Consider the following 23212-nt stretch of genomic DNA (forward strand, 5'->3'; position numbering starts at 1 on the left):
TACCTGAAAGGTGGCAACGGTGTACGTAGGATACCAGCCTGGAAATGAGTAGAATAATATGGGGGGAAACGCCGGAAACTATTCCCAGGCTGACCAGTATAGCAGATCGAAGGTCCAGCAAAAGGGTGGTTCATATCCCTGCCCCACATACTGTCGCTTTACTAGGCAAGATTTACAAGCATTTCTACGCCGCGAAGTCTTCCGTGTAGAAAATCATTTTCTCTGTTTTCGTCCTTTTTCCCGTATCACGGAGGAATGTAATGGAGATGAGGTCGAAAGTCCCATTCAAGTCTAACACAATCACGTCGCATCCACAGGCCGGGCTTTGAAGTTCACGCCAAATACTCTGCAATTAGACTGCTGGCAGTTTTAGAAAGAGCGCAACTTGGCTCTTCTTACATTTCTCTGCTTTTGTTCCTTGGCTGGCAACATGAAACGGCCCAAGGCGCACTGCGGCGTGACGAGGGGGAGCTGCGCGGCAGACAAGATGTGTCAAGAGTGCACACGTGTGCGAAAAACACGCGCTCGCACAGAAGGGGGAGAGAACGAAAATAGTTTTGCTGCACTGCTGTCATCATTACTGATTATGTTTTCGCCTCTGACTTAATTTAACATATTTAGAGAAAGCAACAGTTGTGTTGGTGCCACAACTGAAGGTTGAAGGAGAATTATCATCAAAGTTTAAATTATTTCTCTCTCTCTCTCTCTCTCTCTCTCTCTCTCTCTCTCTCTCTCTATTTCCCCGCGTAATCTAATAACAAAAAAGAAATGGCTCTGAGCACTATGGGACTTAACATCTATGGTCATCAGTCCCCTAGAACTTAGAACTACTTAAACCTAACTAACCTAAGGACATCACACAACACCCAGTCATCACGTAATATTATTTAATGTATTTTCATACTGTAAGACGATCCCTTTTATAAACCGTCATTCAGAAAATAAAAAGGGATTCATCTTACATTAAGAATTTAACCTTTTGTAGCTAAAATCAATGAGTTTTACCTTGTGTAATATCTTAAAAGTCGAATTTGCTAATATACACAACATTCACTTTGATTTAAAATCTGGCGTCAGAAATAGATAAAAATTATTATGGGAGATATGAGAATGCAAGGATAACTTAGCATAGCATTGAAAGGCCAAAATCGAAATAAGGACCATGGAGCAGACGACGTCGCCTTAGAATTCTTGAACTTACTGGGAGAGTCGGCCATCACACACTGTTCAATCTGGCGCTATCTTGTCGAAAGTTTACTTGTTGAGAGGCTTGGTTGTATTGCAATTTTAAGTTTTATTATTTAAGGAGCAACTAGCCACAACTATCGTTAGAAAAGTAACTCAAATCCTTACCGGTTTCGGAATTATTACAAATCTAACTTCAGATGGCTCTTATAGTTTTCCATTTATTTGCTGCTGGGACCTCGCTGTTTGTTCGTTACAAATGTGGTGTATTGGTGGTTGTTTTTAGTGACGAATTCGTCCTTTGTGTTTTGCTTTATTAAGTTAATACAATTTTTGCACATGCATTGTGAAAGTGCTGTTTAGTTCCATGAAAACTGTTACAGAACGCACCGTTTTATGTTTCATGGCTACACATACGCTTAACATTTTGCGGAACGTAGCCCCAACTTCACATGAGTGACAAAACAATAGCAGGAAAGAAAGGGAAGCCTTAAGAGCCTTCTGAAAATGGATTTGTAATAAATCTAAAACCGATAATTGTTTGAGTTAAATAAAATTTTTGAAACAGTGCTTTTACTGGATCCTGTTTCGATTATAAACCTTACATTCCACCACCTGGTACGGAAGATATGAAGGCGAAATATCGGCAGACTTAAGGAAGAATCATATAAATAACATCAGTGCCGAAGACTGCAAGTGTTGACATGTGTATACAGAAAGATGTGAATATTACCGCATCATTTCAGTCACGGTGCAACGTACTGACACAACTTATTTGCAGATTAATGGAAAAGCTGGCAGATGCCGATCTCGGGGAAGATCGGTTTCGCTTCCGAAGAAACATAGGAACATGCAAGGCAATATTGAGCCTAGAAGTAGCTTAACCCAAGCAATACCAAAGCATTTTCCAAAACGCCTAATGCCTGGGTGGGGGGGGGGGGGGGGGCGGAGGGTATACTTTGTATTTAACAATGTACTGGTGTGTGGGTACGGTACAGAACCTGAAAATATCTCTTAGCACAATTTCAGCGACACCAACGTATTTTCAGTAATGTTTACACAGAGTGAAGGGTTACTTTATGACTAGAGCAGAAAATTTAAAAAATACAAATTTAGTTAATTGCTGTTGATTTTCATTCACGACATATCTTTTTAAGTCATATAGATGCGTAAAAATAATCCTAAACCTGAAAATATGAATATGACATTTGATGTGAGAAGTCACATTCACAAATAAGACAAAGTTTTGGATGAATTTTTACTGAAAAAATTTAAAAGCTACATTATATAAGGAATCATTAAAAATAAATACTTTTCACAAAAATTTAAAATATAAAGCACCAGATTAGGCTACGATATTTTCAAAAGGTGGGCACGAAAGATACGTCTGTGAACCAAAACTTTCATGGAACAATTACTTTGTCACGTTTTGCAGTTAATCCGTTCATGCGCGAAGAGTGGGAAACGCGTTATTAACCAATAAACATTGCAGAGTAACTTACTCGATACAGAGAAAGTGAGATTAGGTAAATGTTAATGACATTTCGATATTTCAGTACATTGACAGAACTGCGTATTCTTAGAACTGGGTGGAGCAGTACTGACGCAGCTGACTCACCGCCAGGGTACCCAGCCAGCTACGTACGCGAAGAACGATGCGAGGTCACCGTCGGAAGAGGAATCTGTTTACTCGCTCCATCATCAGTTCGCCGCAGTCCCGTGACTGCACCACCACACTCTCCTTACTCCCCCCCCCCCCCCCCCCCATCCTCCTCATTTCTATCTCCCCTGCAACTGTGACTTAGTCACTCGCCCTGCGGCGTCCAAACTTTTCGGGGAAAAAACCCGCAGCATTTTGCATAATTTACGTACTGCACTTCTCACGTGATGGTCTGTATAATCACAACAAAAGACATAAAAACGCGAAAAATAATTACAAATTTCTGGAAAAATTTCACGATTTGGAGAGAATACAGTTATAAGAAATCATAGTGTTCGTGATAAAATCTTTTAGACCAAATTGTACTTTCAGTTAAGTTGGAACTGTTACCCATTTTAAATTACTGACCAAGAATGTTAACTACATATAAAGTTCCTATTATTTCGGTGCGTTTCTAAGTGTTTCAATTTTATTATTGTCTTAGACACATAGCTAGCCTACAGAAAGTTATTCATGTGGAATTTCAGTGTAGAAAGCTTCCCAATATTTTTACATTTCGATGCTCCCTGTCCATCATCCCACGGTATCCTTCCGATGATTAGCTGGTCTGTCAGGATTCCCTCTCAGCTTAGCGACCATATATCCTGAAATTGTTATTTCTTAATTAGTTTTTTCTTTAAAAACTCGAGAGAGGAACATGTTTCTCTTAAATACAGGAGAGTTGCTATTTATCTTGAGTTCAACTTAGATGCCCCTGAAACGTCAGCGATCCCTGATCTCAACTTTGAATCCATTCTTAGAAATCCTTTACCTTGAGTTCAAGGCGAGTTCTATAGCGGTTAATGTATCCGCTTTATTGCTCTGGAAGGTATCAGTTGTGCTATGAAGATGTTTGTTTTATTTTAGTAATGAACAACATCAAAAGTGGAAATAAAGGTGCCTGGAGGAAAAGTTAAGAGTTGGCTAAGTGATTCTTGAGGAGTTCGATGGAAAAAACTTTCTCGAAGTTCGTCAATGGGTTACACCGACGACAACGGTTCTGCAAAGAAAGTATCGGTAATATAACTGATCTACAGCTTTATTTACATATTTTTGTATTTATTCTGTTGATGAATGGGGATACAAATAATAGTTTACATTTTTTTGCTATTAGCCTTGAACCGTGCTTGCTAGACACCAAACCAAACTTTAGAGCCTCCGAAACATCGTTAGATTTCGTTACTAGCGAGAGTCTTTCGGTGGCCCCAACTGCTACGATTGTCGAATTGAACAATTTTTTTTTCTTTATAGTGAGGAGAAACACAGGTCTACGCTTCACCCTCGCTGAGACACTTCCATATGGATCCTGCGAAGTAGATAGCTGGAAAGTGATCCTTACCTTGTAGCAGTAGTTTATGTAGACGCCCTTGAGGTCGTCGTCGGTCGAAGGTTCCGTGTTCGGGCTGTTGGGAGGCGACTTTGGGCTGAAATGAGAGAATGCTCTGTTAGTCAAAACAGCTAGTAACAGGTGTCCGACTACAATAAAAAATTTCTTTTAAGCTGACAGTCCTATTGTTGTTGTCCGTCATAATGTGGTTAAGACCTTGTACGCCTTCCGCTAACAAATGAAACCCAACGAAGTTGGTGCCATATAATGTGGCTTTGGAAACCTATTATTGAATCCTACTTGAAGGTGCGAATCAAGCAGTCATTTTCCACATTGATTAATCGAAGCTAATCATAAGGGTGTAGATTAACAAGAAGGGTAGTACCGTAATTGTACCAATACCAACAACCGAAACTGCACTCCTCAATTGTTATATATTCGGCATTTAATATTTACAAGGCAACGAAAACTAATATCAAGCACTGAAATTTGGAGGAAATTGCACTAATGTTCAAGTTCACGTTGTATCAAACAACAGTTTAAATAAAAGTTGAAATAAAAGTTGAAGAAAGTAGTCTATGCAGTCCCTGTAAGGTTGAGATGGGCGAAGCGCCAGCTACCTCCCAGGAATGTATCCCAGCCTTCCTGGCGTCCTCCATGGCAAGAAGCTTCTCTAATGGTCACCGACAGTTCTGTGATCACCAGCAATTACATATCGAAAGGTGTTGCCTTCCAATTAACCAAAGCCAAAACAGAGTGGACAAAGCTACTTCTGCACCACCCCCGTCTCGTGGACACATGGAAACTCGGGAGATAGCTTTTTTAAATATTAATGTATAAAATTTTAATTTAATATAAAGTAAATGTGATACCACAATATTTTGACAAAGTTTTTGTAAATAGCACGTAACTTAAGACAAAATGTGGAATACGCTTTAAGTTTTCAATCATTTGACAACAGCAATATTAAAGTGGAAGATTAGTTTCTGCTCCTCAAGACGATTCTTCACTGTTTCTGCCCGAACAACTTGCCGCCCCTGGTGTTACCGTACTAGTAGAGAATTACCTGCATTAGAGAAAGAAGACAAAAATCGCTACTGTAACATGGGCCTTTCAGACACTGTAAGTATCATTTTTCTTCTTTTATTTTATTGTGTGAGCTTGATATTTGTATGCATATGTCCCGTGTTTCATAAATAAATTGTATCTTTCATTTACATATGAAAAGAATAAAGTGGAGTTCAATTATAACCAAATAAGGAAAAAATATCTCCCGAACAGCTTTTTACACAATGTGCTGGTTACACTACACAGCAAGAAGATGGCCCCCACACAATTTTACGAAATATAAATAAAAATCATCGACCTGAAGTTGGTCTGAAGAGTGACACGGCTCTTATGTGTCTAGTCTGAAATGGATTTTTTGCGGTTGACGAGATATCTCTTCTCTTTGGAGAAATACAATTAAAAATGGTATCTGGACGCCAGTGGTTTTGTTATTCTTCGCATACGTGTTTGAGATCAGGATTACTTTTGGCACAATGAAAAACTGAATAATTGATTAACATGGGATCGAATCTTCAGATTATTACCTATCTGAGGCAAAATCCAATATGCAAAACAACGGTATGTATCATCTTTGCAGGTTAATCAAATCCCTGAGTAGTAAATTTGTCACATGATCCCGTAGATTTGGCACAACACCGACGAATGTCTCAGATTCTACGCTCACGGGAACTTAACCGCACAGTCTCGTGCAACTGAAACCTTAGTGGTTTTTCTGAAGGCCATTTCAGAGTGCAATGTATAGAAGCCAGCTGCTTCTAGAAACTTTAGTTGTATCTGTGAGGCGTCCACCAATGCGGCAAACAGAGGAACAGCTTCTGGCGAAAATGAAATCATTCTGACGAATACTAAAAATGAACTCTTAAGTTTCCTTGCGGAACTAATATAAACAGCCAATATTTGCAGACCGCAACTTTCACTCTGCAGCGGAGTGTCTCTCTTCTGAAACTACATAACAGATTATACCCGTGTGCTGGACTAGGATTCGAAACCGTAACCTTGCCTTTCGCGGGTAATGCTCTTATCGACTGAGTTTTTATGTAAACATTCTACTGAAATGAAACAGTTAATTGCAGATGTATACAAAAGTTTATGATTACTATTAGCACTTCTGTTACCCCCTTTGAGTTATTTACATCACATAAGGAATTAATAACGATAGCAATAAACATTTTGCATCCACACGAACATTTTTTAAACAATTTCTTTTTGGTTCTTCCAGCAGAAAATTTTTCTTTGCTATGTTATATTCTGTTTGAACTGATTTTAGAGGTACTTTAGAGAAATTAAACAGCAGAATTGCGAACTACTGCTATAGGATTCAAGTTGCTTATTCCTAACATAAGAATTTCACGCGTGTTACAAGAACGAACAAGCGATATTTCCATTAATGATATGACTGATTTGCTCATTTTTGAAGTGCAAGTGAAATTAGCAATTTTTATTAAATGTATAAATACCAAATCTAACGAGATGAAAAACTTCCTTCTCTTGATTTAAAAATTATAATAAATTTTTTTAAAAGCACGAAGTAACAGCAAACACTGACGTGTACCTGTTGCATTCTGATTTGTGGTCTCAAAACACACTGCATTTTAAGACTATTTCTTTTTATCGTAACATGATTTTCCCAACTGTCTTGTTCCATCTGGTGATTGTATCACTGACTAAAGCATACTCTTCATTGTTGAGTGCAGACAAGAGTATGCAGTAAACAGTAACACAAGCACCTGATGGAACAAGACAGTTGGGAAAATCAGGTTCTAAACAAATAGACTTAAAATACAGACTGTTTTGAGACCACATATCAGAATGCAAGAGACAAAATAGTGTTTGGTGTTTAGTTCCTAGGGGAAATTAAAGACCTCATGGTTGCAATGATAAAAAACTGTTGCATATCAGTGCCCTTTGGTTTGGCGAGGAAAAAATTTCAAGTGCCCAACAAGCCAAGCAACATATTTCCAGTCTAGTCGCGAAACTGTCTACGTTTATTATAGTTGTGGCGTTTCTCGTAATGAAAGGGAATTTTTCCCTCACCCGGTTTCTCTTGTGTAGATAAGTGTGTTTCGTGTTGACACTACACACCTCGTATAAAGCTGAAGGGGGAATAAGCGCGACTCATTGCCTGACTTCAGACTAATTACTTTCGCGACTACTTTTCCCCTAACTCTCAAATTTCACAGAAGGAACTTGCCAAATATAGTGCATTGTATAATCAACCAGGAAAAAATCCACTTTGCTGTTGCTAAGCCATTTCTCCGTAATAGTCTTAATTTCAGGATTGAGTTCCGCAATTAAGAAACAATGATGGAAATAAAAGGTTCAGGAGTGGAATTAAAATTCAAGGCAGAAAGGCATCAATGATACGATTCGCTGATATGTGAATTACATGATCTGCTGAACGGAATGGGCAGTCTAATGAGTACACAATATGGACAGAGTAAAGCGAAGAAAGACTAAGAAGTATCAGAAATGTGAACAGCGAGAAACTTATCAGGATTGATGATCACGAAGTACATGAAGTTAAGGAATTCTGCTACCTAGGCAGCAAAATAACCAATGACGGACGGAACAAGGACATCAAAGACAGACTAGCACTGGGAAAATGAGCATTCCAAGCCAAAAGATGTCCACTAGTATCTAACATAGGCCTTAATTTAAAGAAGAAATTTCTGAGAATATACGTTTGGAGTACAGCATTGTATGGTCGTGATACATGGACTGAGGGGAAAACCGAAACAGAAGAGAATTGAAGCATTTGAGATGTGGTGCTACAGACGAATGTTTAAAATTAGGTGGACTGATAAGGAAAGGAATGAGGTGGTTCTACGCAGAATCGGAGAGGAAAGGAACATGTGGAAAACACTGATAAGAAGAAGGGACAGGATGATAGGATATCTGCTAAGACATGAGGGAATAACTCTATGGTACTAGAGGGAGCTGTGGAGGGCAAAAACGTAGAGGAAGGCAGAGATTGGAATACATCTAGCAAATAATTGATGATGCAGGCTGCAAGTGCTACTCTGAGATGAAAAGGTTGGCACAGAATGAGATGATGAGGTTGGCACTGGAGAGGAATTCGTCGCGCTAAAGAAAGTCCCGCGAGGCACGCAGGAGAACAACTAAGTGTTTGAAGCGAACATGGAGGAGACACAGGTTGATTTATTGAACTATATGTAGTAATAGCGTCATAATTTAGGAGCGGTTTGCGTTAGGACGTTCAATCTGTACGGTTGGCAAAGGTGTATGATGGGAATTAGTATGCGCTGCATGGTTTGGTTTAGTGACAACGCTCACTTTCGTCAATAAGCAAAATTGGCGCATTTCGGGTACAGAGAAATTTGCAAAGTTGACGGAAGTACTGCTTTGAGGGTGGGTCGTGAATCGTGCTTTGATTGCTCAGTCGACTGTTACGCCTTAACATGACGTTGAGGGATGCAGTATGACAAGCTACCCATAAAAGGCTTGGATGTAGGGAGACAGGATGAGCTTAAAAGGGAGAAGGGAGGGTCCTTGTTTATTCATTTTTAACGTCGCCAAGAGTACTAACAACGAAAGGCAAGGTTTCTGCCATCAAGTCCCCGTACAAAAACAGTTTTAATCCATCACCAAGTTTCAAAACTACCAATGGCTGCAGCATCAACCATTTGTGTGCGATTCGAATTCAGTAATTTTAATTTACAGCGTGAAGCGTCTTTCCGAATGCATCCAAATCAGCCGTTAGTGGAGACTGTGGTGGGAACTACGGTCAGTATCGACGAAAGGCTATTTTACTCTTTTTTTTTTAACGTCCCGTCGACAAGGAGGTCATTAGAGACGGAGCACAAGTTCGGGTTAGGGAAGGATGGGGAAGGAAATCGGCCGTGCCCTTTCAAAGGAACCATCCCGGCATTTGCCTGAAACGATTTAGGGAAATCACGGAAAACCTAAATCAGGATGACTGGAGACGGGATTGAACCGTCGTCCTCCCGAATGCGAAGCCAGTATGCTAACCACTGCGCCACCTCGCTCGGTGGCTATTTTACTCTTTGTACCTCGTGTGACTGCATAGTTTCAAGGGCGTCACTGTCAGAGAACTGGAAAACCTCTGGTGTCAAACGGTCCCCCCAGGGAGACTGCGCATATCGATTGTGTAATAGTCGATGGCGGAACCTCAAAACAAAAGCGGCCCTGTGCGCGTGTGGCGAGAGGATAACAAAGGCGTTAGCATCGGGCCGGGCTGGCCCGTGGCATGCGCCGCGTGGCCCCGTTTCGTTTTCGCGAGCAGCTGCGGTGCACACCTGGAGCCGAACTGCCCGCTTAGCGGGGTCCCAGCTGGGTGAACTAAAAAAAAAAAAAAGCTGTGGTCGCCACGGGTGCACGGCCAGATAATTCACACTGCTGGCCACTGAAAGTGCAACAGCAGGAAACTTCACAAAAATGAAGTTTTACTTATCCCTGTGGCTCACAGCGTCCACTACAGTGGACAGCTGTTACTGGTCGTTTCTTTGGCGTTTTCAATCAGTCCTGAGGCTGCAAATAAACACAGTTCACTGCAGTGGGCGCTCCCTACTGGTGGTGTGTCCTGCATGCATTTTCAGCCTCATGACTGATTGAAAACGCCAGGGAATTGGCCATTAAAAGTTGTCCATTGCAGTAAAAAACAAGCAATATGCAAAGGTGTTAGATGGCTCTGAGCACTATGGGACTCAACATCTTAGGTCATAAGTCCCTTAGAACTTAGAACTACTTAAACCTAACTAACCTAAGGACATCACACCCACCCATGCCCGAGGCAGGATTCGAACCTGCGACCGTAGCAGTCCCGCGGTTCCGGACTGCAGCGCCTAGAACCGCACGGCCACCGCGGCCGGCCCTGTGCAAAGGGTTATTGTGTGTACACAGTACAGTATAGAGGTGGAAAAAATATGGGAACTCCAAGGACAACACATTACTATGCCTAGAACGGTTGTAATATTTCTGTCTTATTCAGCCATCATATTGGGCTCCAGGAAGCTATTCCCAGGGAAGTGGAGATGCAAGAAGCATAGAGATGGCGCAATGTGGACTGAGGTACCGGTGGCAGATTTTAGATTCGGTACCATTCCCGTGAGAAAGACCGCCTGCATGATGCTGCTGTTCCGTGATTGGCTGCTGTGCTCGTCGCTATGGCGCCAAAACAACTTTAGTTGCTATTATTAATTAAACCTGTCATTCAAATTACTTCATTTTTTAAATAAACATCTCTCAACAGCCAGCTATCAATCAGTCACTTCATAATTATTAAAATCAAAGTATTAGTAAAACAAAAAACTGACGATATTACTGCCGATGCACTTCGGTGACGTTCGGGTCACGACTTGCTGGCTTGGCGCGCGAAGTGTCTCGGGCAGTCCGGCTCTCCAGTTCTGACCGTTCCAGTAGAGACGTGTTTCTGTGGCAGGATGTATTTCATGTTATTTTAGCCAGATATAATGAGTGTGGAAATATATGTTCAATACGTTGTGACCAAGAATAGTTTCTCGTGTCTATATCAATAAAAACGCGAGTGGCACCCCAAATGAGATAGTTTATTCGTAGCAGCAGTTCCTTGCGAAGTTAATTTCAGCCTCAAGAAAAAGAATCTACGACCTGCGTGCTGTTTTCTGCGCTGGGGACAACATCATGAAGACAGCATGTTAGTTAAGTGTACAAGAACTTACGTATTCCACACAGGGCAGTGGGAACAACTAGGCACCTCACGTGTAATGCATGCACAGTACAAATGTGCTCAGTGACAAGTCATCTGCAGTACTGCAGAGGAGGTAAAGATGGATGAAAGTATTAACACTATCTCACTTTTATTCCTTTGCCGTGCGGTGTACGAAAACAATCGACATACGAAACAGCTTACAGTCCTCTCAGAAGGGATAAATACAGGCCCTGTATGTTTTTCAAGGGAATCTTACACCGAAACAACCTGGCAGATTAAAACTGTGTGCCGGACTGAGACTCGAACTCGGGACCTTTCCCTTTCGCGGGCAAGTGCTCTACCAAGGTACTGGCAGAAGTAAAGTTGTGAGGACGGAGCGTGAGTCGTGCTTGGGTAGCTCAGATGGTAGAGCACTTGCCCGCGAAAGGCAAAGGTCCCTAGTTCGAATCTCGCACCAGCATACAGTTTTAATCTGCCAGGAAGTTTCATGTCGGCGCACACTCCGCTGCAGAGTGAAAATCTCATTCTGGAATCTTACACCACTCTCCCTGTGAACAGTGATAAGTTCAGGGAACTATGACGGAGGTGGTCAGCGATCAGCCAGCAATCAAGTAGACAAGTAAAACTCAATAACCTTGAGATCTGGTGATTGTTCTGGCCAGAAGAGATGCGACAGTTCGTCCTTGGGCTCACAGTGTGAGCTGTGTGAACACGCTCCCTGTCGTGTTTGAAGACAGTATGAACATTTGAGAACAAACATTGTATCATGGAACGGACAGCAAAAATTTGCACACAATCCTTGGCAGTAATGCAGCCTTGCAGAGTAACCATGGCGCCTCATAGAATACCACGATATGGCTGCCCAAATCAACGAACCCCCGCCTTGGCTCACACTTGGAACGTAAACTCTGCCAGAAGACGGAAACTGAATGAAACAAGACTCATCCGAGCAAACGCCTTTCGTCCGTTGCTATTTCGTGGCTTCGGCACCACGGGTTCCTGGTACGGGCATTTGCGTCACTAACGTGTGGTAATGGAACTGCAACTCGCCCTGCAATTTCCTGCTTATTGAGTTCGTATTGTTTGGGTGACAGGTTTCGCAAGTGCAGCATTGAGTTTTTCAGTGACTTTGCGACGAGCCGTAAGAGGACTACAGCTGCAATCTTCAATGACTTTCCGTCACGATCACTCAAGGAATGGAACACCAGACACTTCGGCTCCCTTGGTTATGCAAAGCCCAACCATGCTAGCCCAATAATTTGCCCACCTTTGAATTAACTTAGCTCTGATATAATGCCTTCACAGCTACACAGACCAATGGTCTGATAGCGAATGAAACGTGCTGCGTACCGAAGACGATGAACAGGCGCCGTCCCTGGTCAAAACAAATGCACAATCTGTAGGCTTAGCTACCATCTGCATTAATGTTCAAGCATACATTTCTCGCGGTGTTTCTGCATTTTTGTTCAACCGCTATTGGAAGAACACAGGATTAAAACTGTTGATAATTTGGGGGTATACAGAGTGTAAAGTTAGTCACGGAGCTGCCATCTCTGGCAGCAAAAACAGTTACGCATCGAGTCTGAATGATCTTTGATGGAAGACCATGGTATGCCCACCATTCTGCTTCAACTTTGTTGCAGATTTCGTCTGTTATAGTAGCTGGAGAGTGCTGCCCGTCTCTCGACAAAGGGTACCTCACCTCGAGAACGTTCTGGGCACAAAAACAATCCAACACTGTCTGAACCGAAATAGTTTAGTACAGCACATTTAACAGGCAATACTGCGTTATCTGGTTGAAAGATAACGTCAAAACAGACCTAAATTCGGCACATTCATAGGCCTTTACAACAGAAGTGTAATGATTGTTGTAGAAGTTGTCAACTTTTCGGGGCAGAGGTGATCGTGTTGTGCGTTCAATGGCATCCGATACTATCAAACCAGGTACTGCCCTGTATTTCGTTGATGAATGCAGTCTGGCAACGTTCGTGCTCCTCGGAGCCCCACACACGAATAAGAACATCGTGATTATGTACGTGCAACAGCGACTCCTATTAAAGAACGACGGGGTGCAATACCTGCGTACAGTGTAGCCTTCGGACGCTCCTCCCTGCCCCATCAAGGTGGGGCGCAACAATGGTTCCCGTGCTGACTGTTGGTGGCGCATTTGCCGTCGTCGCATCAATGAGGCTACTTCACTTGCTACTATCAAGACCATTTCCTGAGAAGGTCCATGAGGTGACTGTACGATCTTTTAAACGCAAGAGAACAGCGTCTGTCCTCTCGGGCGCTAGTCGCGTGGGGTCGTTGAAATCCCGTGTGGTGTTTAGTATGGTCCTCCTGAACCCATCCATTACACATTCGCATGACAATTGTGGGATCCCGACCAATGCGAGCAGCCACCCCGCGGAACGCTGCATCCCAGTCTCGATAGGCTACCATCCTGCCACTGGAGTATTCCACGTTCTACGAGTGTTGTTCCATAACTAACGCAACACATTTATGTCTGCCAGTTTCAGTTGAAAAAATGAGGTATTTGTTTTGGGACATCGCGGAGTATTCCCGCTTCAGCCCCTATAGTTTCGATAAGAGGCAACGCCATGCGTAGCCTTCAAAATGGCGTCTGTAATGGAAGTCGGTTCCAAGGAGAGGGCAGTCATTGAGTTCGGAACCGTGCAGCTGCTACGGTCGCAGGTTCGAATCCTGCCTCGGGCATGGATGTGTGTGATGTCCTTAGGTTAGTTAGGTTTAAGTAGGTCTAAGTTTTAGGGGACTGATGACCACAGCAGTTGAGTCCCATAGTGCTCACAGCCATTTTTTGCAGTCGTTGAGTTCCTTTTGGTGGAGAGCATCGCAGTTATTCATAGGTGCTTGCAGAATGCCTACAGAGACCTGGAAGTGAACAAAAGCACGGTGAGTCGTTCGGCGACGCGTCTATCGTTATGACAACAAGCTCACACAAAACTATCAGATATCCAGCGCGCCAGCCGACCGCACACAACTGTGACTCCTACACCATGCTTTAACGGGCGAACACACACAATCGTAGTGATCGATGGATCACAATTTAGACCTCACCTGAGAGGAGCTCACAAAACTTCATTGGACTATTATTCAGCGACCCTAATGCCCGGATCTGGCACTTTCCGGCTTCCATCTGTTTAGACCAATGGAGGATGCACTCTGTGGGAAACAGAACATGGTTATGGGGCGTTTATTGATGCAGCAACACGTTGGTTCCGACATCGACGAATAGAGTGATATCTTGCATGCATACAGGCCGTCCCAGGAGGACAACGAAAATTATGTTAGAAATTATAATTTTGTAGCAAAAGAGTAGGGAATAATGTGTATAGGAATCGTGAATAAAACCAGCCCACTTTCAGAAGAAAAATGGGTTGAATTACTTATTGGAAACCCTCTCGTACTGCTGTAAGTCATTTGTTGGGTCAGGTATTTTGCAGCAATAGTTTGTGCAAGGGAAATGAGGGACAGCGGCAGAGCACATGCCATTTTTAACAGCTGCATTCTGCTCAATATACAACAAACAAGGAGAAGGAGACATCCGACGAAACATAGTGCAATTCCCAACCGCCTCTTGCCTCGTGCTTTGGAGAAGCCGCATACGAAGCGCCAGTCATTGGCAGCAAGGATGGAATATTACGGTTAACGTATCGTCGTCGATAGAAGACTTAGCATAAGCTCAGTTTGGGGGAGGCTACTGTGTGTCTTCTCGAGGGAACCACCCCTGTATTAGCCTTAACCGACTTAGGGAAATTACAGGAAACCTAAACTGGTTGCTTGATGGGGATTTTGACAGCTCTCTTTCGGGATACTGGTGTCTTATCCATTCGCCACCTCGCTTGGTGCTAGACACTAAAAAACGAAGCCTGCTGCTGTTATTCACAGCGTATGCGTGAAAGACAGTTTTCTGTCAACAAGTCCATCACTCGTAAATCGCCGAATCACTGTTGTTGACGCGAGAAACAATAGCGCAATAGTCACGTGCACGTCATCCGCGAATATCAGTAGCTATGCTGGCGGAAATTCCCTGGCCAAGGTTGCAGCGGAACAAAACAGCGTGATTTATTCTAGTGAGTCAGTCTGCGAGCATTGTTCTCTGCTACAGACGCCTTCCGACAAGGATACCGTCGAATTGAATGCAGCACCACACCTCATCTGGCCTCAACTACGATCAGCTGCCGTTAACTGCTCATCTCCGTCTCATCCACCAGTTTATCTACTTCATTCTAGAAGAACAATCTTGTGCAAGTTACGAGAATTTGCCGAGTTAAGTTGTCAGACTCCAGTGCCCCGCTGTTACGTAAACCAGTAGTCACTGCAAGGTTGATTTGGTCGCGATTGTGCTTTACTAGGCATGCTCCGGTTGGATAAGATATGCCCTTGCTTTCCTCTAGACTTGAAATCAGCTCAGCTCATTCGATCACGAGCAGTGAGAGGAGAGGATGAGGGAGATGATGCATGTTCGTGTTCAAAGACAAGCTACGAGTGATTAGCAATTTTTCCTGTACAAAAAGTAATAACAAAACTGGGGAAATACATTAAGCTGCCAAACGTGGTGATACCATCCTAGATAGCATCAGAAACCATTGAAAAAATGAAATACTGCAACAGCCTCACGTGACGTGGTTACTATTCATGCATTCCTTTCAGTACAACAAATGTTTCTTTTCGAAAATTTTCTTTCATTTCCGATGTGGTTCGTGACTTAGCCAACAACATCCTTCATTGATATCAATAGAATTATGAAAATTCTAAAGCACAGAAGCTAGGATGGTGTTAATGATATTTCAAACAGATTTCTGAGAAGTAGTTGTAATTTATAAAGTAATTTCCTAAGTGGTACATGAAACAACACTGGCACAGTGAGTTTTTCGAAACAGATTCAAGTACGCAGTTGTTAATGAGCTTCATGAGAAACGTAGCGAGACAGAATTATCGTCATGTTTTCTTACTGACATCTTTTTCCAAAATATTAGAGAAAGTAATGGATTTAATGTCAGTCACACACTTGGGGATCACAGTTTGGATTCCAGATGGCCTGTGCGACTGGAAATGCTACTTATACGTTCACTCATCAATTGCAAGCATTAAATAATAAAATATTGCCAGTTCGTATTCTTGTGGACGTTCCAAGACGTTACTCTCTTAGAAAAATCTGAAATCATATGGAATTTATGGCTTCACATAGAATTTCTTTCAATCGTACTTGACAAACAGAAGGAAGAAGTTGTGCTGAATAATCCATACAATATCGGAAGGGTAGAAAATTTTAGTGACTGGGGAGCAGTCACAAACGAAGGCACAGGTTTCAATATTTGGGCTACACTTATTGCCAGAGGTTGAAAATACCGCTAGAGTTGTAAAGTTCTTTTATTATCACAGAACCGGTTTCGGGCTCTTATACGCCCATCTTCAAGTGTCGTAACTTGGTGCTGTGGCCCCTGAGCGCAGCGGTGTACGTGTACAAAGCGCGGTGTGCTACATACGAGCGCAGAACAAAGAGTTCGGAAGAAAAAAAGTTCAAATGGCTCTGAGCACTATGGGACTTGACATCTGAGGTCATCAGTCCCCTAGAACTCAGGTTTAAGTAGTTCTAAGGACATCACACACATCCATGCCCGAGGCAGGATTCGAACATGCGACAGTAGCAGCAGCGCGGTTCCAGACTGAAGCGCCTAGAACCGATCTGCTATGGCGGCCGGCTTTTTAAATGACTTAAGTTGCTTTTATCAGTGGTATATTTGGGACTGGCGTTCAGTTCATTTCAGCACTAACGAAAACTAGCCTCGCATTTGCCAACACGAAAGTCAGATATTAGTCTAGAGTGAAGATCAGAACCGAATAAGGGACATTTGCCGCTGCCATGGAGAAGCTGGCAACTGAGCATACTGTTAGATCAGTTGAGGCTGACTCACGTAAGAAGCGCGAGGTCAGTTTTCACAAGCCCGGTCGGAGAGGCTGGTCTGGCCTGGACAGGTAGAACAGGTTGCGAAGACTAGTTCCTTGAACTACGGGCAAACACAGGACATCTGCTGATGCGTAGGCAGCCCGCGATGCAGAGCTGCGCGCTCTGTATGGTAGGTTATCACGTTATTCAGACACCACGAACATAGCCAACGAGAATGGTCAGATTTTTAGTACATTTTAATCTGAATTTGAGTGATAGTTAAATATTCGCACTAGCTTACTGCCAAGGATATTGTGCTTTCCCTAGAAATACAAAGCTGATGCAGATTTTTTTTTAACACTTCCGCAATTTTCTATCAATCATTTCTTTTCCTTTCCTTCGGGATTTGTGCTGTGGATATCTCGGATCCAAGGAACACGCATGAAGTCCATATTATTCCATCAGCAACATTACGTTCTCTTCAGACCACTGCATCACTCACGCACCTCACAACAACAAAAATAGACAGGTATCTGACGACAGCTTTCTGTAAGCCCACTACAGCTAGCGCCAAGGCGGAGAGGACGCGAACTTCCATTGATGGTTCGGTAAAAAGAATCAGCGGAACGCGAGCGAGCACGCAAATGCGAACTAAAGGTGACCGAATGCAGTTCGCTCGCGCTAGCCTACAGTTTCGATGCTGCTTATTCGTTGACGTTCGTTCTAGTGCCAACCACACTCATCCGCGCCTCTCGCCCATCTTGAACGCGGACCTCTTGCGGCGAGATCACATCGCATAGGTGAGAGGCTCTTGGGCATTGTAGTAATGGTAACTGTGACACGAACATATGCACAGGGAAACTGAAGTGCGCCAAAACGTCCGGTGTAAATTGTGCCTGTTGTAAATTAGTCTCATATCTGCGCAAGATGAGCTAAGGATTTTTAACATTTTGCAACCCTGTCAGCAACTGTGATAATTTAACACGTAACACGTCAGCCTCAGTTGCAAACAGAAACCAAATTTTACCCAGGTTTAAGCCAAAATAATTGGGTTTTCTTCAGAAGCGATTGACACTTTACATGCAGCAGTTTAGTGTCAGTCGCTTCTGAAGAAGGCCAAATTATTTTGGCTGAAACCTGGGTAAAGTTTGGTTTCTATTTGTAACAGAGGCTGACGTGTTACATGTTTAAGATTAAATACTTTTGATACACAATTGACTCGTGCAATGATATGCGTTTCACTTTATTATAGTCATATGACAAACTGGCTAATGGTGGTACCATGAAATAATGGGTTCCTTTAAGAAGAAACAGTCGAGGTGGAGAACTGGTTTTTGTTCTTCGTGCCGAACAGTACTTTGCTACGCTCTTCCGCCAACTGACACCATGGAAGGTGTAGGATTTAACTCAGGGCGGGGGGGGGGGGGGGGGGGGGGGGCGAACTGTGATGTACAGGAAACTGAAGACGGTGAATCAGTTACACTTTCAGGCTTAATTCTGGTTCACCCTCTTTCGAGCACATACAAAGCAACTGCTTTAAGTACTATGTCTAAATGATGTGCTGTATTATCGCATTAGAGTATATCAGTGACTGCATGAACACCTGTCAAAATTTTTTTTAAGTATCGTGCGGCAGAGTTTTGAGTAAGTTTCGTGCCCATCCCTAAGCCTATACACGAAATACTTCAGAACAGATATTTTTCTCATTATCTTACAAAACAGTAATTGAGGAGAATATCTATTTAGATAGACATAAGAAACGTTACTCTTTCTGCGGAATGACGAAAATAGTTTGGTTATTTTCCAGTCATTTGGAGCACCGAGTTTAATTTTTTGAACAAAGTTTTTTGTACAATGTTGCAAATGTATACAGGGTGATTCACGAAGATATGCAAATATTTTAATATTTCTTTCTACAAGTAAAACTAAAGAAAGAAGTTCATATAAACATAGGTCCACACATGATGTTACGGAATTACGTTTAATAAAAGATTTTGCCTGAAATTGAGCAACTTAGCTAATATGAAGCCATCGCAAAACCTTACGAGGTTAAAGTAAAGTACTATTTCCATTTATTTTCTGGTGAATCTAATGAAACATGTCCCTGACGTTTATCTACAGTGGTTTTCCAGAACATCCAGAGAAGCAGAGAAGCAATTTCGTAATTTTTATTTATTAACTACTTGGCCCAAAGTTTTCAACAGAAAATGTAGAGAAATTTTGGAAAAATGATGGTAACAACGTTAAACTCTAAATGTGTCAGATAATCTGCTTTCATAATTAACATAGCGCTCGTACTGATTATGAACGCTAGGTAGAGAACCAGTCTCCTGTATCATTCGAAATGCGCTACTAATGGTTGGTGCATTCGTAACCCTCAGAGTTGGATAACGTACGCGATATTCGTTAACTGCAGCCGTAGCATTACCATCACATTCGTCATAAATAAACGCCATATCGGCGTATTCCTCTGACGCATATTTGAACGGTAATCGTATTTCATAAATAATCTACGAACTACAACAGTTACTATGTGGTTTCACTTAAATACAATGTTATGTTCTTTCAGTGAACAATACAGAAAAGTAACTCTTTTCACGGTTAGGAAACTACTGAAACAACTCGCTAATGGTTGCCAACAATGACAAACTTTTTTACATTTTTAATGGAAAGTAAACAAAATTACTTTTATAATTATCTTCGCTTTTCTGGGTTTTCTGGGAAACTACAGTAGATACACGTCTAGAACACGTTTTATTAGAGTCACCAGATCAATAACAACAAAATAAATGGAAATCGCTTTACTTTAACCTTTTATAGTTTTGCGATGGCTTCATATTAGCGAAGTTGCTAAATTTCAAGCAAAATCTTATTAGCGGTAACTCATAACTAAACATTTTCGGACCTATGTCTATATGAACTTTTTCCTTTAGTTTTACTTGTAGAATGAAATAATATATTTGTATATCTTCTTTTATCACCATATATAATTCACCGGGTAAATTAAGTTTTAATCAAATTTCCATCAATTTTAGCTTGATTAGAAACGTTAGACGTTTCAGGCACGGATGAAACCTGCTTTATATATGTAGGACATCATGCCATTACCTGAATATGATTATTTGCGTTATTGGTAACGCGCACGGCCCATCCTGCACTACATCTTTACCTGTGGGTGTGGATACCTCGTCTTCGCCTCCTTGGTGTCTCCACACCTGGTGCTACAGATGCATTTGAGAATGGACAGTTCCCAAAACTTTAAATACAGTCTTGTGGAATGATGCCCTGCTCCAAATTTATCGAGGCTTTGGTTATCACCCAGAAGAAAATTATTCAGCACGTAATTGACTGTTCAGATGGATGTACTTGTGGCAGAACGTTCATTTAAGTGGGATATTTAAACAGGCGTACATGTTCCTCAATCCACAACTAAATGCGCCTTCTAAACGATCTAAGGACGAAATTTAAACCTGCTGCTGTCTCTGAGAGACAAGCTTCCTTCCGCTACGAGAACATGCATCTGAGCACAGTCAGTTATGCACAGTACGTTGCATCCACCCACGAAAGTTTAACATTTCTAGCTCCTGACTAAGAATGATAAAAGTATGACAAAAAGATTTGAAATATAGTTGGTTTATCAGGGGGTAGGACGTAAAACGGGGTTACTTGGAGCAGGAGAGTCACCACATGACTATTTCCACTGTCTAGACTTTTACAAATGAATTCATAAAACTGTCAGCATGATCAGGAAGGATTCAGGATTCACCCATAGCAGTGGAAGTTCAAAAACAAAATTTTTTTACATATGAAATTTCATCATTTTTCTCTTACTATTGAGTGCATTTGTTGCTATAGGTACACTTTTCTTCATATGTAAGAGATTCTTCTATGAATTTTGCATTGCTTATTAAACACAAACTCCTTAACGCAAAACTCTAGAATTTCCCAAATCTATTAAAAACTGTGGTGAAAATTAAGATAATTTACTGTAAAATGTGAGTTTTTTAACATGAAGTTTAGAACGTAACAGCTCATTCATTTTTGATAAATTTTAGAGTTTTACACTCCTGTAAGTATGGTTCGTACACTGTGCAAAATTAATCTAAGAATCTCTTATGAAGAAAAGTGTACCTATAGTGACAAATGCAGCGAATAGTAAGTGAAAAAAAATGATGAAATTTCACATCTAAGAAAAATTATGTTTTTGAATTTCCACTGCTATGAGCGTTAATCTTGCATCTTTCCTGGGCATGCCGACAGAGTTTTATGAATTTATTTTTGAAAGTATAGACAGTGGAAATTAAAAATGTCCTGTGGTGCCTCTCCTGCTCCAAGTCGGCACCTTTGACGTCCTATCCCCCTTAAATACACCAGTAGCACGATAGCAAAATTATAAATATTTAACGTTGCCTTAACCCCCTGGGAACTAATTAAACTATGCTCATTTACGCTAACCAAACTAAATAACAATTCATTTCACTTTTAATTTTTTAAGTTCCAGAGGAGAACACCTTAACTGAAACACGCTGTACATATTATCCCTGCGAATTTAATACCAATTATAAGTAAGGTAATTTTTAACTTACTCACTACTGGAATTTAGCCTGTACAGCTGCTTCGCTGGTCCTCCCTTTTCCCCCGTTACCTCCTGCTGCAACTTCCAAGGGACCGCCGCGTAATAAGACACTTCATGCCAGCAGCTAGTTGCAGCTAATTTGCACCCTCGTTTTCCACTGTCGCCTATGAACTCTCGCAGCCGGCCACAATTTTGCTCGAGACAGTCCACGATTACTACAGGGTAGTTTATCGGCCTTCAAAGGTTACATATATCTAAACTCTGCTTTCGGTAAACGATGGTAAAGAATTAGTGTCGTCTGCTTTCCGGTTAACACTTCATTTATGGCAAGGAACTGTAAAAATAACTGTAAATTTTGAACTGAACTGTGTACACTAAACGACATTCGACATAATGAAATAGTATAACCTGCCAAGCGCATGATGAAATTTCATGCTGGGATTACTAATAGCAGTGCACTAAATATTAGTTCTGTACCGAGTCACCTGTGCATGGTTTCTCATGGCAGACTGAAAAACTGCGTATCTTTTATGCAAAGGGTGAAAGATCACAAAATTACGGACCAGTTTCTTTGCTTCTAATGTTTTAAAAAATTGTTGAAACAATGCACAGGAGAGTAGAGGAACATCTCAGAACACACAACTCAGTGTCCGTTTCGTTTTCTGTGAATACTCCTTTCCTGAAGCCAAATTGCAACTTATTCTCCTGTGTGTGTGAGGCACTACCAGGAGTAAACGGTATCTTCAGAACAGTACGTATTTGTCAGTTTAACGAAAACACACGACTGCGTGGACCACGCATGGGTTTTTGCTTAAGTTTCAACAATATGGATTGAGCGAAACAGGTGAACAGCAGTTTATTAAATATCTGTAATGTGTGTAAAGTGAAAAGCAGAGGGCTGTTCTCCCGAGTCAACAAGCAGGGCAGGAGTTTGGATCTAACTGGGGTCATGTAAAGTTGGGGGGGGTTCATATGACTGTTCTGGATTTACAGCTTTTCTTTATACATGGTGTCCCATGTAACTGCCACCTCATCTAGATTCGAAACGAAATAAAATAAAATGTGAAAAATACAATTGGCCAGGAATGTACCTACGTCGGGGACTCAACGGGCAGGAAAGCACAATCCAATAAATTAAGCAAACATCCCTTTCAACACGAAGTTAAATTTCTTAAATGGCACATGTTTTTCCCTTAGAAAACTTAGACACACAATTAGTGACGGTCAACGTATTTCTCGTTTCTAAACCTCATAACTTCTCGAATACGCAGACTGGAGGATGGCAACAGCGTCACACGCTTCGGGAAAATGCAGGCATCCCACATTACAACATTACAGCAGAAACTGTGGCATATCTAATCTGCCAATCCCTGGTGACTGGGAGCCCGTTACGCTTGAACATGCATTGATAGTATCCGTTGCGAAGAGGCTCCTTACAGGGAAATATATTCAAGATCATCAATAGTGCTTTCAGCTGGAATCTTTCTGAAAACACCACTAATGCTTATCGGGACACTTTGCTACACATTTCTCGTATGTTCTCAGGTACACTTTTTCGGTGCTCTTACACGCCTACGGCTTAACCAATGACGACCGTCAACACTCCAACATGATGTATTTTATTTAGATTGTACTTTATCAAGCGGAAGTTCGCGGTCGCCTTTGCATCATAATCGGAGGGATTTTCGCGTATGTCGCTCACGTGGGCATTATACGTGGTTCTTTGGTAGAGACGGACCTGTAGGTATAGATACTTGCATGTATTATATTATTTATTA

General features: G+C 41.8%; 1 protein-coding gene across 2 annotated transcripts in view; it reads right to left on the bottom strand.

The window, feature by feature from the left end:
• LOC126266944 (BCL2/adenovirus E1B 19 kDa protein-interacting protein 3) overlaps positions 1–23212 on the bottom strand; it is a 271746-nt gene that overhangs the window by 45490 nt on the left and 203044 nt on the right. For both annotated transcript variants that reach the window (XM_049971647.1, XM_049971646.1), the window contains one exon: positions 4224–4308. In XM_049971647.1, the coding sequence (XP_049827604.1) occupies positions 4224–4308 (85 nt within the window). The remainder of the gene's footprint in view (positions 1–4223; positions 4309–23212) is intronic.

This window comes from Schistocerca gregaria, chromosome 4 (genome assembly GCF_023897955.1).
Source record: "Schistocerca gregaria isolate iqSchGreg1 chromosome 4, iqSchGreg1.2, whole genome shotgun sequence".
NCBI classification, from domain to species: Eukaryota; Metazoa; Arthropoda; class Insecta; order Orthoptera; family Acrididae; genus Schistocerca; species Schistocerca gregaria.